At 40.9% G+C, this 16933-nt stretch overlaps 1 protein-coding gene across 2 annotated transcripts in view; it reads left to right on the top strand.

Moving 5' to 3' along the window:
* KIF16B (kinesin family member 16B) overlaps nt 1–16933 on the top strand; it is a 397632-nt gene that overhangs the window by 73134 nt on the left and 307565 nt on the right. For both annotated transcript variants that reach the window (XM_049870024.1, XM_049870023.1), the window contains exon 12: nt 845–904. In XM_049870024.1, coding sequence (XP_049725981.1) covers nt 845–904 — 60 coding nt within the window. The remainder of the gene's footprint in view (nt 1–844; nt 905–16933) is intronic.

Genomic DNA, 16933 nt, shown 5'->3' with positions numbered 1-16933 from the left:
TGTACTGTCGAGTTGATTCCGACTCATAGCAATCCTGTGTATTAGAGTAGAACTAACCCCATAGGGTTTCCTAGGCTGAAATCTTTATGGGAGCAGATTTTTCTCCTATGGAGCCCCTAGGTGGATTGAACCATCCACCTTTTGGTTAGCAGCCGATTGCTTAACCATTGTGCTACCAGGCGGATCATTTAAAAAGTTTTATGAAGCTATCAGAATGTTTCCATTAACTTTGAGAAGCAGTTTCCAACTGTGCCGTGATCAAGTTACAGCAGACAGGAGAGAACCTGATTTTTATCAAAATTTTTGCTTTCATTAAGAGAGCCAATTAAAGAATCACCTTTTTTAATTTTTTTAAGGACAGGATGAGACTAATAAACTCTATTGAGCTACAAAAGGAAATTATCTTCTAAAAGAAAACTGCATCATCCAAGGTGGTTTAATTACCACATCTAGTTGGAAAGAAAAATAAATCACAATTTCTTAGGACCTTATAGTCAGGAAACATTAACCCATTTAATGGGATGTTGTCATTCTTGACCTTATAATTTTGGCTAACACTCAGAGAAGCAGCTTGTATTTAAGTACAGCATGAAAATGACTTGTAAAACTCCAGGCAACCTGACAAATGTTTGTCTGTTCTTTCTTTTGCTGTAATGTCGGATGCAGGATGAGATCAGCTTATTTTGATATCTATTTGGTGATGATTCTTTCAAGGGTGGGAATTACCAGCTTGTTAAAAATAACTATAGTACATTCTTCCGTAAGCTATAAGGGTTTGTAAAATCACTGGAAGAAAATCATAATTTTTTATAGAACAATTATATATGCATATTTTTCCTTTTAGGTTCAAGAGTTGACCAAGGAATGGACAAATAAGTGGAATGAAACCCAAAACATCTTGAAAGTAAGGACTATAAAAGATGCCCTAGTCTTACTAAAAAAAAAAAAATGATGGCTTAAATAGGTAAACTTTTTTTCCCCTCAAACATGGCTATTGTGTGCTTTGCTTAAGGTAAGATCAGTAGAGCTGATGAGTGACTTCTTTGGTTTGGTTTGTGGGGTTCTGGTTTGAATTTGAAAGAATGGGGATAGGCATCGTTAGACATTGTTGCTGTGTGTATTTTAGCCCATACAGGTTATGTTGATGCTTGACATGTTTGCTTTCACTTGTTGGAATTTTTCGTTTTTGACTCAGCAGATATTACAACTCTAATATTTAAGGATATCTGTTCTGCCTTTCCGCTTTTGTTAAACCCAGTGTAAAAGTGATACACTAAATAAAATGAAGACTTCCTGTGTCAATATTGTAGAGCATACCTGCATAGCATGGCTAGGTTTCAGGTATTTCTAAATTAGAATTTCCTATCAGGATTTTTTTCTTTACGTCCTGTCGGCTGGACCGTGATTGTCTGTGTTGCTGCCAAGACTCATTGTGAATGTTGGTCAGTAAGAATTAACTTTGTCAAAGGATTACAATCTAGACCTACTATCGGTGAGGTTAGATAGATGAGATTTAACTAAACCCTTGGCAGAACCCGAACTTGGATCCCTTTTACATGAAGATGAGGCACCCAATCATTGTTTCATCGGGGTAAATTTTTGAAAGCCTGATTTAGCTGTTGGATTCTCTCTGAGAGCGGGGATGACATCAGATTATATAAAGTTCTCCTTCTACTTCTTAGGCCATTTGGCCTGTTTTGGGATAGAAGCACTTTCTAATGAAGTCAGAGGTTGTGCTAAAGCTCTAGATGTGGTGAGATGTGACGGCCCTAAAGATAATCTTTCCAGCTACAGAAAGGGCTGGAATAAGTGAAGACTTTTGTGTTCAGGCTTTTTTCCCTCCTCCTGATAATAATGATATTATTTTGAGGTGCTTCCTCAGTGTTTCCTTTGTTGAGAGACTTGTGCAGGAACCTGAGCAAAGCTCTCACTCATATTTCAGAATAGTCAGGTATGGAATAAACACTGGCAAAGATGCAAGTATTTTTCATAGTTTAAGTTGCATCTACTCTAACAAGTAATGCGACAGCCCATAATTTATGAAGCCCAAGTCATTTGACTGTGTACACTTTCCTGGGTAAATTTGCCAAAGAGGGTGGACTGAAATCTGTTCCATTTAACGAAAAAACAAAAAGTCAAATGGTTGACTATTTGAAGTCATTAGTATACCTAGTGCCTGTTAGGACAGGAGGCGATGTACCAATCGTTTGAAAGATCTGAGCATCACCTCCTCTGCTGCTATGGTGTTTCTCCCTGGGACTGTAGTTGAGGTTTTATATTGTCTCTTCAAAGACACCTATATTCAGAGTCTCAGTAGTGAAACCTCTGAACTTTTTCTTATGTGCTTTCTCATAAGGTGATCTTGGGCTCTGAAGCTAAGTCTGCCTCCAATTCCAATTCAGTTTTCTTTAAATTTCATTATTTTTATTTTTTTATGATTTTTACATGAGACAAAAAATGTGTTACGTGCTAGGTGTGAAAGAGGATGAGAAAGGCTAACGATATTTTAAATGTTTCCCTTCCCTTGACCTTGGAAACTCATTTTAGATTTCTTTGTTGTTATTTGTGCTTTAAATCGATATCCCTTTTCTGCTTAGGTCTGATATGTTAAAGGACTGTCTTCACTTCTTGGAAGAGAGTGCCTCAGGGCTGGGGTGAAGAAGAGGGCTTCTCAAATGCTTTTTTGGAAATCATGCTTTAGAAATGGATGAGTAAAGGGATTGTTAGTCAATGAGTTGGTGCCTTTTCAGTTTGTGTTATCTTTCCCAAATTTCTGCCGTCTGTGTTTCATCAGTCAGCTATTGTTTCAGTAGTGCTGCATAAAAACCACCCAAGCCAGCGGGTTAGACAACAGTCATGTATTTTCCCTCCTGCATGTGCTCATTGGCTGGTGTAGTGTGGTGTGGCAGGGCTTGGATACAGACCGCGGGGGGATCCAGTTCTGTTCTACTTGTCTCTCATCCCCTTTGTACCCCGCTGGCTATCTGGGGCTTGTTCTTCTCATGGTCTTGGCCAAGGTACAAGCAGACAAGCCCAGTCACGTGAACACATCGCAAGCCTCTGCTCACATCATGTCTGCTGACATCCTATTAACTGAAGGAGCAAGTGGCTCAATGAAAAATTAAGGAATGATGAGGAAGTATACTCACCCACAGTGAGGCCATGACAAGGGTGTAAATGTACAATCCTACTATGGGACCAAGAGTTTAATCAACACATGTTGTGTGCCGTTGAGTCGATTCTGATGCATAGCGATCCTATAGGACAGAGTAGAACTGCCCCGTAGGGTTTCCTAGGCTGAAATCTTTACAGGAGCAGATCTGTAGGTTTTTTTCTCCTGCGGAGTGGCTAGTGGGTTCAAACCACTGACCTTCTGGTTAGCAGCCGAGTGCTTAACCATTTCATCACCAGGGACCCTTAATCAACACATGCGCACCTTCAAATATCAGTTTTTAAATTCTGGGATCTTGCGCTCTTATTGAATCTACACATTTTGTAGAGACAGACCCAGTGAAGCAGGGTTCATTATCAGGAGGCTGTTGTTTCCCCTGCTGGTTTGTTATTATCATCCTTTCCAAGCTCCAAATTCTAGATATTCAAGGAGAGACCTTTGGAGAGAAGATTGAAGAGAGTTAAAACATCAGGACCAATTTGGTGTTCATTGGCACAGTGGTGTCTTGTATTTTGTGCCCAACTTTTTTGACAGTCATTCAGAGGAGAGTGATGGGTATTGTTTGAAGAGGGGACTAGTGACAGAAGTAGAAACAGTCACCTTAATGTTCAGCATGCTCTTGGTTGTTAAGCTGACTGTGCTGTGTGCTTGTATTTCCTGGGTCACAGCTGAGACTTAAGATTAGTTTTTCAGTAGACGTCATGAAGAGTGGCTTTAGGAATACACAGGAACACCCTTTCATGCAGGGGTTGGAGTCTAAAGTCAGTTTGTAGGTAGAGGTCCCTTAAAATTAGCATTATGCTCAAAAACCCCTTAAATTGCCCCAGAAATCACCAGGTCCTGAGCCCTTAGATGTTCGAAAGCCAAAGGTTAACTTTGTTCCTTTCTTTATGCCTCTAGGCAGTGGCTCCTTTTGCCCTGCATGAGGGAAACCCAAGGTCCTGTTGAATGGGGGTGGAGGGAGAGTGAACGGCTACTGGGGTGGGTAAGCACAGGCATCGGTGGAAAGACACTGCCTCTTTTCAGCAAAGCTCATGGTGATAATAGATGGAGCCATGGGCTTTGATCTGTAGAACTCAAATCTTAGGTTTCGTTTCCATGTCCGACTCCTATGGGCCTGCCCTTTCTCAGGCACCTGTGAGACTCACTGGTGGGAGATTGGAGAGGGGACCTCCCCTAGGCCCCGTGTAGCATCTCCAGTGGCAGGTGTATCTTCTTCACGGCCCCAGCGCATCTTCTCTGACCCCCTGTGGAAGAAGTACTGCCTGGTGACACAGGAATTGATTCCACTGCCTGGCTCTGGAATCGATTCCTTCTCCTTTTGCCCCTCCAGCCAAGGAACGGCACTGGCTTCCTGCTGTTGCTAGTTTGTGGGTGGCCTCACTGTCCCAGCTGGCTTCAGCTGAGTAGCCAATTCTCTGTCCTAAAGTCCCTTGGATTTCAGTACTGGTGTGGTTTCTGTTACGTGGTTAGACCTTGTCTGACACCAGGCTATGCGCTCTACATCCCAGTCTCTTGGTTTGTATGCTGGCTTCCCAGAATCTGGTGTGTTAAACATATTGTTCTTCTCTTTCTAGTCTCCTCTTACAATGCTGCTCCAGTGTGTTTTCCATTCTTGCTGAGTTTTTCTTAGACTGCGATGACTCTCTAGGGACTTAGAAGTTAATGGTGTGAGAAGAAATCCAGCTTCTCCAAGCCTTGGGATCAGTGGATTCTTGAGGCCTTTCCTGTTTGCGGCAGTATTATGCTTAGCGTTTGAAGTGTCTTATAAACTGCTTCCATGTACTTTTGCCTTGGCTTTTTGCAAACCTTGTATGTTTTGTTGCTGATGAATTTTTTTCAAGTGTTTGTGTAAGAGAAGGAATCCCTACGTTCTTTCTTTACTCCCACTTTCTTTTTTCCCCACCTCAAGCCTTGTACTCTTTGGTTTGTCTATTTTGTACACTTTGGTTTTTCTGTTCTAGCCTTTTACAAATGGTTTAAAAAAAAAAATGCTCAAAGGTACGTTATCTGACTTCCACATAACTCCCTGAGCTCAGTGCTTCAAAACAAATCACCGACAGTTTGGACTACAGCATAAAACTCACAACTGTCTGGCAGATGGTGTGCCAGAAGGAGAGCTGGCGTTGTGCAGTGCCCGTCCAGAGCAGAACTGCAGAGGGAGGCTTGCAGCCCTTAGTGCGCCTCTGGTTGAATCCCTCCCGCGTAGATTCTTCTGCTCATTTTTTAATAAATTGGGTCTCTTCCTTTTGAAAAACATGTCTTCTGATTCCGCCAGTGTCTGACTTGATTTTATGTTTTCATTGCTTCCCACAGGACTCCTGATGATGGCCTGGCATGGGGGGTGGGGTGGGGTGGGGAGGCTGCTCATACCCAGAAGGTATAAGAGAAGAGGCTCTTCCTTGGAAACTACAAGTTATTTGTAAGAGTGTAAGGTGAATTAAAGTTATTTTTGTTAGGCTTTCATTATATGGAATTTTGATATATCTTATACATAGACAGTAAACAGTAGTATTTGTTGCTTGAATTTAGAGGATGGAGCTTATTAGAATCCATGTGATGGTGGAACCCTAAGGCAAATGATTGAAGTTTGGCGTCTTAATATCCCATTGGCTTGTAGTATCCTGCTTCCTGTATTCCATGGTGGAATCCTATGGTGGAATAGAAGAAAGAGGACACTACAAGGCAATGGCAAGGGTGGATAGCCCATTAGAAGACAGTTTTTTACTCTTTCAGAATTTTTGACTAATAAATATATTAAAATGAAATTGAAATCTTTTCTTGGCTTAAGATTTTCTGAGTTTAAATTTTGTTTTATGATAGAATCAGTTAGCTGAACTTTTGTCTTTGGACAATTATGGCAACCCTGAAGAGATTTTTTTCCAGGCTGTTTGCAGTTTTCCGTTTCTTGGAGGAGGTAATGGATTAGAGAGTGTAATAGATTTGGGAGCAGGACTGATAGTGAGGGCTGTTGCTCAGCAGGCTTGGGGTGGGTCAGGTTTCTGGAACGAGTTTCCTGTGGTCTTGTAGATTCCTGCTGCCTGAGGCACTGACTCCTCTGTTTGGCTTCTAGAAAACCTACAAACAAAAGATGAGAGAGACAGCATTTTTTTGCGGCCTTTGATTCCTTTAGATGCAGCTAATCATGACCTCTTCTTGGTAGGAGAATTGAATCTGGGTGTAGGTGTAGGATCGAACTTTATGGACATTAATTTGCCCAGAATTTGGATTAAAGGAAACATTCCTTTCACCCATAGGTTACCAGCTTCATTATCAATAGCCATTTGGGCATTTGTTGGCTCAAAATTCTGACTGCAGATAGTCACACATTTTGTTTATACTTATAGTAATTAAAAAAAAAAAAAAAAATGTCTCCAGAACTCATTTGTCTGCATGAAGATGATATGTTGAATTTCATCTCATCCATCCAAGCAGAGATTGGCTGCAGTAGCAATTTTAAGTCAGTGCTCTTTCGTCTTGGTTTTCATTGTGAAAAAGAGAATGAATCCAGCTCAGTACTTGCATTTTTAGTGTTGTACATGTGTGGGACATGCTCTTAGGATCTAAGTTACTTTCTTGTGAGTTGTGTTTTTATAATTTATGAAAATTTTAATTTCAAACTTTCTAAAAGCTTTTTGGCAAAGAAGGCATAAAAAAAGATGATGACCGTCCTTTGGGCATGCTTAGAAAAAAAAAAAAATTTTTTTTTTTTTTTTTTTTTGGGGCATGCTTACGTCCTGATAAACTAGTGTGGCTGTCTTTTCTGATAAAGACGCTCTCAGCTATTGTGAGTTTGGAAATATCTTCTCTTAATATCCTGGTTGCCCAATTCGCTTCACTTTATACCATCCATTTATCCATCTGTCCATCCATCTGCTCATTCATTAAACATGCGTTTATTGAGAGCCTGCTGTGGCATAGACATAGTTTTAGGAATCAGGTATGCCCAGTGAGCAAAGCAAAAAATCCCTGCCCTCATGGAAATTACATTCTAGTTCTAGAAGACTTTTTCCTAAAATTGCACGTTCTTTTGTAAAGCTCCCATAATCTATTTTCATTTTTTTTCTCTCTCTCTGATTTCTAACAGAACAAACCTTTGATTAAACAGTATAGCTCAGCTTTCAGACTTGACATTTGAGGCCTCAGACTATGAAAAATAGACATCTTTCTTTCTCAGTTCTAGTATTCTAGTAAGTAAACTTATGTTCAGCCTGTTCGTGCTGAAGGAATTCATATGCGTAAAGTTCTTGAAAATCCCCTAAGACATAAGGAGCATCACCATACATTATACCCATTAGCCTGTACGCTCCATGAGGACACGGCTTCCATCTGTTTTGTTCTCTGCTTCATAGGTTTGAACACTGAATGAACGGCTGTATGTTACCGGAGAAGTTGTCTGGAGGAATGACTTCATTCATGTAGTGACATTCTGTGAGATGGGAGGGAATGATGTTTGATTCCTTTGTATTGCACTGTAACTCTCTCTATGCTGGTAATGCCCTCTGTTAGATTACAAACTCCTTAAGGTCAGGGGACCTGCTTCACTTGTCTGTGTATCTCTCATAATCCTAGTGTGTTGTATCCTAGTACTTTATAGCTAGAAGTGCTCAGTGAGTAACTATTGAACTCCACTTTTTCTCCCATTTCTGAGAAGTTCTAAGACAAGTCCAAGCAATTTTGCTACATAGCAAACTGCCTCCAAACCTAGTGGTTTGTCATGAATTGAACTGTGTCCCCCAAAAATCTCTTGTCAGCTTGGCTAGGTCATGACTCCCTTGTATGATTGTATGACTGCCTATCATTTTATCTTCTGATGTGATTTCCCTATGTGTTGTAAATCCTATCACTATGATGTAATGAGATGGATTAGTGGCAGTTAATATTGATGAAGTCTGCAAGGTTAGGTAGTGTCTTAAGCTAATCTCTTTTGAGATATAAAAGAGGGAAGTGAGCAGAGAGACATAGGAACCTCATACCACCAAGAAAGCAGTTCTGGGAGCAGAGCACATTCTTTGGACCTGAGGTTCCTGTGCTGAGATGTTCCCAGACCAAGAGAGGACTGATGACAAGGACCTTCCTCCAGAAACAACAGAGAGAGAAAGCCTTCGCCTGGAACTGGTGCCCTGAATTTAGACTTCTAGCCTGCTGGACTGTGAGAGAATAAACTTCTCTTTGTTAAAGCCATCCACTTGTGGTATTTGTGTTACAGCACCACTAGATGACTAAGACATGGTTTAAACAAACTTATTATTTCCCTTGGTTTTGTGGTCCAGGCTGGCTCAGCAGATTTCTGTTGCTCTCACTCATGCCATGGGATTGGGTGGTTTCAGGTAGCCTCATTCACTTGATGGGTGCTTGGCCTCCTCCATCAGCCAGCTCAGGCTCATTTGGTGGTTCAGGGCCCCAAGAACAGGGAAAGAGGACAAGCCCCAGTGTGCAAACATTTTTAAGCCTTCACTTGCGTTTCATTTGCTAATGTCCCATTGGCAAAAGGTAGTCACGTGGCCAAACCTAGAGTCAGATGTAAGGGGATTACCCACAGGCATAGTTACAGGTACAGGGAAAGGAATAATTCTTTCATTTTTTCAAAAAACTACCCCAAGCATCTTTTTTTCTATTCTCCTTACTCCTTTCCCTTCCCAGCCAGCCTCAGTGATTTGCAGTGGTGTGTATATGAGGCAGTTTGTGTTACTGCCTCTCCAGAGGAGAGAGTATTGAATGGAGAGAGGATTCGGGTTGGGGGATTGCGATGAAGATGATCTAAGAAAGAGAGCATTAGAAGAACTTGCTGGCCTCCTGTGCGTTCCTCTGGAGTCATCATTTATCAATCTCTGACCCTGGTCTCATGGATTTTTCCTGTTTCTTAGACCCTCACTGTAAGATGCAGATGGTGATAACTTAGTGCAGACTAATGTGGATGACGTTGTTGTGTGTGTTTGAGCAAAAGTCCCTGTCAACACCCCTGCGCGCAAAGCCCTTTATCTTTTTTTAGCACATTCACACATACTATCTCATTGGCTTGCTCTTGCTCTTAAGGCAAGAAAAAAAAGATGTGACTGCACTTTATATAGTACGCAGTTGTTAATTTGTCAACCGCTCATTAGATTCCAGCTCTTCGTTTCCATCAAACTATGTGTGCCCCCTTTTCTAAAGTTCTGCTCTGAAAAAAAATTTTTTTTTTTTTTAATAAGATGAGAGGTAAAGTAATAAAGTCCAGTGTTCTGTGAAACAAGGACATGATAATTAATGGGGAGATGACTGTCAGCACTGTGGTGCTAGAGGTCAACTGAAGAGCTTGGTAGGGTCAGAGGCTGAGCTGCGCTATTCACAGGCTAGCTCTAACGTGGTTAATAATACCAAACCTACCACATTTTCCATGGCAGTTTTTATCTTGAAGGCACTGCTCGTAAATAAAGGTATTCCAAGTATATGTTGATTCTTACTTTTGAATAACGTTTCTGGAGCAAAAGGTTCAGAGATGTCAGATATGTCCTGTTAAATGTTGGTAGCACGCAGTAAATTATTTTGAATGCATAATGGATTTCCCGTCTAATCTTTGCAGTGAGGCCTACGCACCGATGGCTCTTGGTGTGTCTTTATTGCCATGGTCAGGAAGGGAAAGATTTCCTGACCGTTAAAAAGTGTGCTTTATGTATACCTGAACTCACCAGGTGTGCTTAATTGTAGGAACTTGGTTTAGTTGGTAAAGAAGCTTAAAAAGTGGCCGTTTCATGGTACAGATAAGTTTATTGTTCATGTCACCCAGGAATGCATTTAACTCACCGTGGCTGAGTTCTAAGAGTGGTGAGTTTGCAGCGGAGGGGGCTATGGTGGAATAACAGTGCACGTGGGGGCGAGGAGGTGGTCCTCACCTGCCTGGACTAATGACTTTTGCCTGCGCATTATTCTGGAGTCATCATTTGTCCTTCTTTTGACCTTGGTCTTGTGGAGTTTGTATTGCTGAGACCCTTGCTGTAGGGTGGAGATGGTAATAATACCGAGGGAGGTGTGAACACGTGGAAAGTGTTTAGGACACCATCTAGCACATAGTCAGCCTTGTAAGCATTATAGTAATGTTATCCAGTTTTCTTACTAATTTCGTTTACCCTAAATCCATCCTCTTACATGTAAAATGGAGATGCTGATTACACTTGTCTTCCCAGTTGCACAGAAAAGAATGATGTATGTGGAAACTTTATAAAGTATATAGTATTATACAAATACCCCAGGAGATTATTTTTAAAGCATTGTACCATGTAGTAGAGGTGCCCTGGTGGCTCGGTGGTTAAACAGCTGCAAACTGAAAGCCCGCGGTTCTAACCCACCAGCTGCTCTGAGGGAGAAAGATATGGCAGTCTGCTTCCGTAAGGAATTACAACCTTGGAAACCCTATGGGGCAGTTCCACTGTGTCCTTGTAGGGTTGCCATGAGTCGGAGTCGACGCGACAGCAACGTTTTTTTTTTTTTTTCCCCCAGTTTAGTATCAGGTAGCATTTTATGTTTGTTTATTTCAGATAACAGAAAACTCAATTCTAAATTGGCTTAAATGGTAAAGGGGTTTATTAGCTCACAGAACAGTAATGTTCTGGGACTAGGGTGGGCTTCAGGCCTGGTTTGATCTGGGCTCTAGCTGTGGTACTATTCATGGTTCTGTTGTTCTGGCGGGTTGGTTTAATCTTTTATAGACATCTCTCACAGTGGCAAAATAAAAGCAGCAGGTCAAGCTATATATCTACCTACTACACCATCCAAATGTGTTAAGTCTGGATTTCAAAGTCCTCAGCCAAATTCTAAGCTTTGCACTGATTGATGCATTTCTAAACCATTCCCTGGGGCCAGGGAAATACCTTGTGGTGACTGGCTTAGGCCTGTGCTATCTTAAATCAATTACTTGGATAAGGAAATGGGTTACCTTGATTGATGGAGATGAATCAGGGTCCACTTCTGCAGCTGGGGTGAGGCCAAGCCCATTTAAGCACAAGCTGCTCTGCCTGGGAGCGGGAGGAGTGGGTGCATCTTGGTGACACCATCTACATTTTCCCCCACAGACATAGTGCCTGGCCACTTTTTGTAGTGTAAGGTATGTTCAAGGTATACAGGAGATGCAGATTAGTTGAGACATTCTTTTATTTCATAAGAGAGAATATTTTAGAATTCTTCTTTATGACTGAGAAATCCTATATTCACCTGGAAAAACACATGAAAGGACCAGCTGAGCCATCTGTTCTGCGGCGTGAATGGTCCCTTACAGGAGAAACCTCTCTTTTCTGGTGTTAGAATTGAAAGATGGAATATGGTGAAATTTGACACACTTAAATGAATTTTTCTTCTTTATATTGATTACATGATTTAAAATGAGCTCTAACTGTGGCTGCGTTCTCTTCTCCAGCTTTTCATAGATAATTTTGAATTTGGCTTCATTTTCGGTTCACCCCTATAGCTTGATGTTTTCCTCCCCAGCCTACCAAGCAACGGTGTCTGTGAGTGGCACGTTGGCATTGCTCTCCATCTGTCACACAACAGCAGGTTGTGGTAGATTACTTTTCCTTGGCATCTTTGCATTATTTAAGGATGACAGCAGTTTCTCTTAACTCCAGGCAGCAGAGCTGCAGATCTCTTAGCAGCAGTGATGGTTTTAAGAAGCATGTGTTTGCAAGACAGTGTAATTAGCAAATGGGCATCTACGGAGAAAGAAATATGGGCCTAGGTAGCATGTGGATATTTATTACCAGGATGTTCTGTTACGTGCAGGGGGAGGGGCAGCTATAAATTCCTAACATCTCATATATTACTTTATAGTGCCAGCTTTCTCAGCTAAAAACAGCCTTACTGAGCAAGTTGTTTCTGTCGCGTAGATGAGAGGACTTAGCTCCAAATAGTTCTGATTTCTCCTTGAGAGACCCTATCAACACAGACATTACCGAGGGTGGTTATCTTCTCTAGAGCCAGTGCACTACGTATGAATGTATTTAAGCATTTCTTGTCCTTGCCATTAAAGTAAAAATTATTCTGGCAGTCCAGCAGATTTGACTGCCTCAAGCCCCAGAACTTGCCATGACGTTCTTTAAGTCGATAAGTCCAGTTTCGCATCCAAAACAACTTAAATACTAATTACTCTCCGTGTCATAGGAAGCTGATTTTCCCTACAGAAGTGGCTTCTACTTGGGGACCTTTTTAAAAAAGAGTTCCGTGAGCCCTCCTACAGACACTCAGAAGAAGAATTGTTGGGAATGGTATCCTGAAATCTTTATTTTTAGACAAGTGCCCTGAGCCTCACAAGAGTTTGAGAACCACTGTCCTTAAGCATGTGGAAGATCACCCCTTAAGCCCACGTCTGTGTGTTTGTTGTAGGCTCATAGACTAAAAGGGCACGTGTGACTTGTTGTCATGTTTCACAGCCCCCAAATTATATACTTACGCAAGCAAGCATTTGATAGCATGGGATCATGTCATTTGAAATGAACTTCAGCTGAACAGATTCTTTTTTTTATTAAATGGGGTGATGTGTTCACAGGACCTTTACAATAAAGAAAAGTTTATTATTGTTTCAGATGAGGTTTAACATGCATAAAGTATGCAGGTCTGAAGTGTGAAACTCCGTGAGCATATGTAAACAAGTACAGATCTGAGGTGTACAGCTGATGAGGTTTTACACGTATGTACATCCACACAACCCATATCTAGATGGAAATATGGAACATTTCCTGCTCCCCAGAGGGTTCCCTCTGTCCCTTCCCAGTCGCTTAATTCCTGCCCCCTTGTTGCCCAGAGTCACCACTATGCTGACATCTGTTAATGTAGATGATTTTGCCTGTTCTTGAGCTTCATACAAAAGAAATTATGCAGTGTATCTTGTTTTTATGTCTGCCTCTTGGTGCAAGCGGTTCGTGATTGGCTGCTAACCTAGTAGTTGGCAGTTCGAACCTACCCAGCAGCGCTGTGGGCCTGATGATCCGGTTCTGTAAAAATGTAGCCAGCAGAACTCTGTAGAGCAGCTCCATTCTAAAACATACGTGGTCGCCCTGAGTTGGAATCAGCTCCGCTGCAGCGGGTTTGGTTTTGGTTTACTTTGGTGAAGCCACGTAGCTTGTTCTTCTTTATTGCCGTATGGTATCGCAACATGTGGCTGTGCTACGCTCTGTTTATCCATTATCCCGTTGCTTATCTCTATTGGGTTGTTATCTCCAGTTTTGGTTATTATGAATAGCGTGCTTCTGTGAACATTGTTGAACCTGTTCCTTCGAGCAAATGCGTACACAGGCCTGCTTACTCTCTTCCTTATGCAACTTTGGCACTGCATTGTATTTCTCCAGCATATGTCCACCTGGTCTTTATGACCAATCGTAATATCTCTGATCCAAATGACCTCCAAGCCCTGCACAGCTGTTTCCCAGCATGGGCTGGGCCAGAGAAACAGGGCAAGACCTCCTGCCTCAGTGGGTCCCACCTGGGCCCAGCAGGAGCAACACTGCCATCACAAACAGAATACATTTGCCTTTAGTCTATGTAGGTTTCTGATGTGAGTTTGTTTTCTGCTTTCACTTGGGTCTGATTTAATTGGGGGATTGACACAAATGTATTCTGATTTCTATTGATTCTTATAATGGCAGTTTCAGAAGTTTTCAATGAGTTTACTATATACTCTTTGTAGTTTTTTTTTTTTGCAAGTTCTCTTTTTTCACAGTTAGATATTAATAGTTTATGTCCTATAAAACCGTTATGTCTGATATTCCTTTGCTAGATTGAAATTGAGAAGGCTGATAAATGCTTTAATGGTTTCTGAAGCTCCCAAATTGCCTTGCATACAGCAATTAATGATGATAGTATAATAGCAATAATAGTAGTTGGTAATATTCATTACACCTCTTTTAAGTCAGTACTGTCTAACGTAACCCAAGCCACATAGGCCATTTAAAATTGTCTGATAACCACATTAAAAAGTAAAAAGAGTAGCTGAAGTGAATTTTAATGATACATTATATTTAACCTATTATTTCAACATATAGTCAATATAAAAATTATTAAAGAGGTGTTTAGTGTTTTCTTAAAATAATCGTGTTTGAAAAGTGATATGAATGTTTCATTTACAGTGCATCCCAATTCAGATGCTAAGTTTGCATGGATACACGTGACCTGTGTTTTTATTTTATAAAATTTATGTTTGAAAAAGTAGGTTCCTATACTAAATATGTTACAAACCTAGTTTTTCAGTGGTTTGTGTATTGGTTTTTAAATTAAAACCAACAAATTAAATAATATTAAAAAATCAGTTTTCCATTGGACTCGCCATATTTAAAGGGCTCAGTAGCCGCATCCACACAGTGCAATTCCAAGTCTTATATGTATTACTTTGTTTATTCTGTTCAGTAGCCTTATGAGAGTGGTATTATTATGTTTTCCATTTTTGCATTTTACAGGTAAGGGAACTGAGGCCCAGAGGACACAGGGTTAAGAAAGGTATAGGGAAGGTGAGAATCTGACTCTGTTTTGAGGTCTTGGTTGTGTTCCCCACTATGCTCTCCAGTTCTTATTGTTTGAAACTGACCTTACTTTAATGGCTGTATCATTTCTACTTTTTTCCATGTTCAAATGCATTAGGTATGTTTTGCCTTTCTCTGACTCTTGCCTTTTTTGTGCTTTTTCATGTTGTAATGACTGATAAGAAAAAGTAATCTTCAGAAGTGATCCTTTGCTCATAGTGAATTTGGTCATTCATCAGTGTTTTAAAAACCAAAATGGATAATGGCCACTGCTTGAGCCCCATGTGCTCTGTCACCTCCATAAACGTCAAGACAAGACGTGGTTTCCATGAAATAATGGCACGTTTCCTTTTGTGTTTTGTAATTCTCTCTCTTCGATAATGACTGATTTTCCCACCAAGGTTGGGCTTAGTTGTCTTTTTCCTTAGCTTGTTTCTGGTCTTTTTCTTAAGCAAAGAATCATGGTTATTTCCCTGGGTATCATATTTTTTAAATGTATTATTAGCATTTGTTCTTTTATTAATGATTTCTCTGGGCATCTTCAGATTAAAAAAAAAAAAAAATGTATCTGGCCAGCCAGCCAGCCATGTGTTCTTTTCCACCTTTTTAGATAATGTTTTACTTCACATGAGGCTTGCTTTTAGGTAATTATTCTATTGCCCGCTACTACAATGATGGTTGTTTATAAAAGAGAGATCTAAAATGTGCTCTTTGGCAAGGAAAAATGGTCCAGACGTGCAGAGTATTATTGAGTGCTGCGTATGAAGGAGAGGAAAACAGAGGTGTAGCACTAGTTTTGCTGTATTTCATCTGCACTGTGTTGTGCTCCCAAATTTCTCTAAGATTGGGCTCCCTTTCCTTCTCTTTCTGATCCTCCTTTTCTCCCTATGGCTGTTGTGTGCATCTCATCACCTTTTCATTGCTTATCTCATTTCAAGTGTCTTGATATAATTAGCCTTGTCCTTGCTTGAGTTCTGACACATTCTGGCTGGTCATGTAATTCATTCTTTTGAAATATCTTGACTACTTTATAATTATTTTAGTCTGATTAACTGAAGTGATCTGGCTTTCATACTAGGCTCTATCACTAACTAGTTGTGTGGCTTTGACCAAGTTATACCCTCTCTCTCAGTCTTTTTTCAATCACGAATGGAGAGGGCTGATGTAGGTGAGCTCTAAAGATTCCTTGTATCTGAGAAGGACTTGGATTCTTAGGAAGCTGCATGGAATTGTCCCAGTGGGCCCTTATCACAGGTGCGAGGCCCCACCAGATTTGTTTTGTCTTCTGGGGTTTGTCACCATTAGATGTTTCTGTCTCTTGCTGCCGAGCTTTTGTTCTGGACCAGTCTTCCCTGTTGAATGTGCCCTCTGAACCTTGTCTCAGTTTGGCCTTTAATATATTGCATGCATACAGAAAATTACATAGATTGCATGTATACTGCTTGATGGATTTTCAAAAACTGAGCACACCTATATATTCAGAGTCCAGGTGAAGAAACAGAAATATTACCAGTACCTTGGAAGTCCCCTCCTGCTCTCCCCCAGCTAGTTACCACTTCTCTCTCCAACGGAGACGTCTAGCCTGATGTTGAAAAGCATAGCTTTGATTTTCCTGTTTTTGAACCTAACATACATGGAATCATACACAATTTTTTTTGTAACTGGTTTTATTTGTCCAACATTATGTTTGTGAGCTCCATCTATGTTTTTGCATCTGATTGTATTTACTCTCATTATTGCACAGTATTCCATAGTGTGAATATGTCACCATTTATTTACTCATTCCACTCTTTGAGTTGTTTCCCAAAGTGGTTGTGCCCTTTCACACCCTCAGATACCATGTATGGGAGGCCCAGTTCCCTGTCCTCAGCGATACTTGCTATTTTTTAAAAATCTTTTTTCATTTTAGCCGTTCTGGTGGGTGTCTAGTGGTAATCACATTGAGGTTCTATTTTGAGTTTCCTGATGGAATGAAACAACAACAACAACAAAACTTCCCATTATTTTTAATTAGCATAATTTTACATATGACTTCACTTCAGACCTTGTCGTCAAGTGTGCTGTCCCAGAGTTGTACATCCTTGGTCCCTGGGCATGCCTCCAGCCCTCTCTAGCTTACTTCACTTTGTTTATGCATAAACTGGCCACCCAGCCATCTCAGAGAGCTGTCACTCACTCAGTCACCGGCTTTTCACAAATGCCCAAGCGGGGCTTCTGAGGTACCCAGGGCATACCAGTGCAGTGATGGGGAGTCACTCCAAATGTGGCAGGTATTTGGGTT

The sequence above is a fragment of the Elephas maximus genome, chromosome 25 (assembly GCF_024166365.1).
Source record: "Elephas maximus indicus isolate mEleMax1 chromosome 25, mEleMax1 primary haplotype, whole genome shotgun sequence".
In the NCBI taxonomy this organism is placed as follows: Eukaryota; Metazoa; Chordata; class Mammalia; order Proboscidea; family Elephantidae; genus Elephas; species Elephas maximus.
Note: the sequence above shows the minus strand (reverse complement) of the source record. Positions and strands in the feature narration are given on the sequence as shown.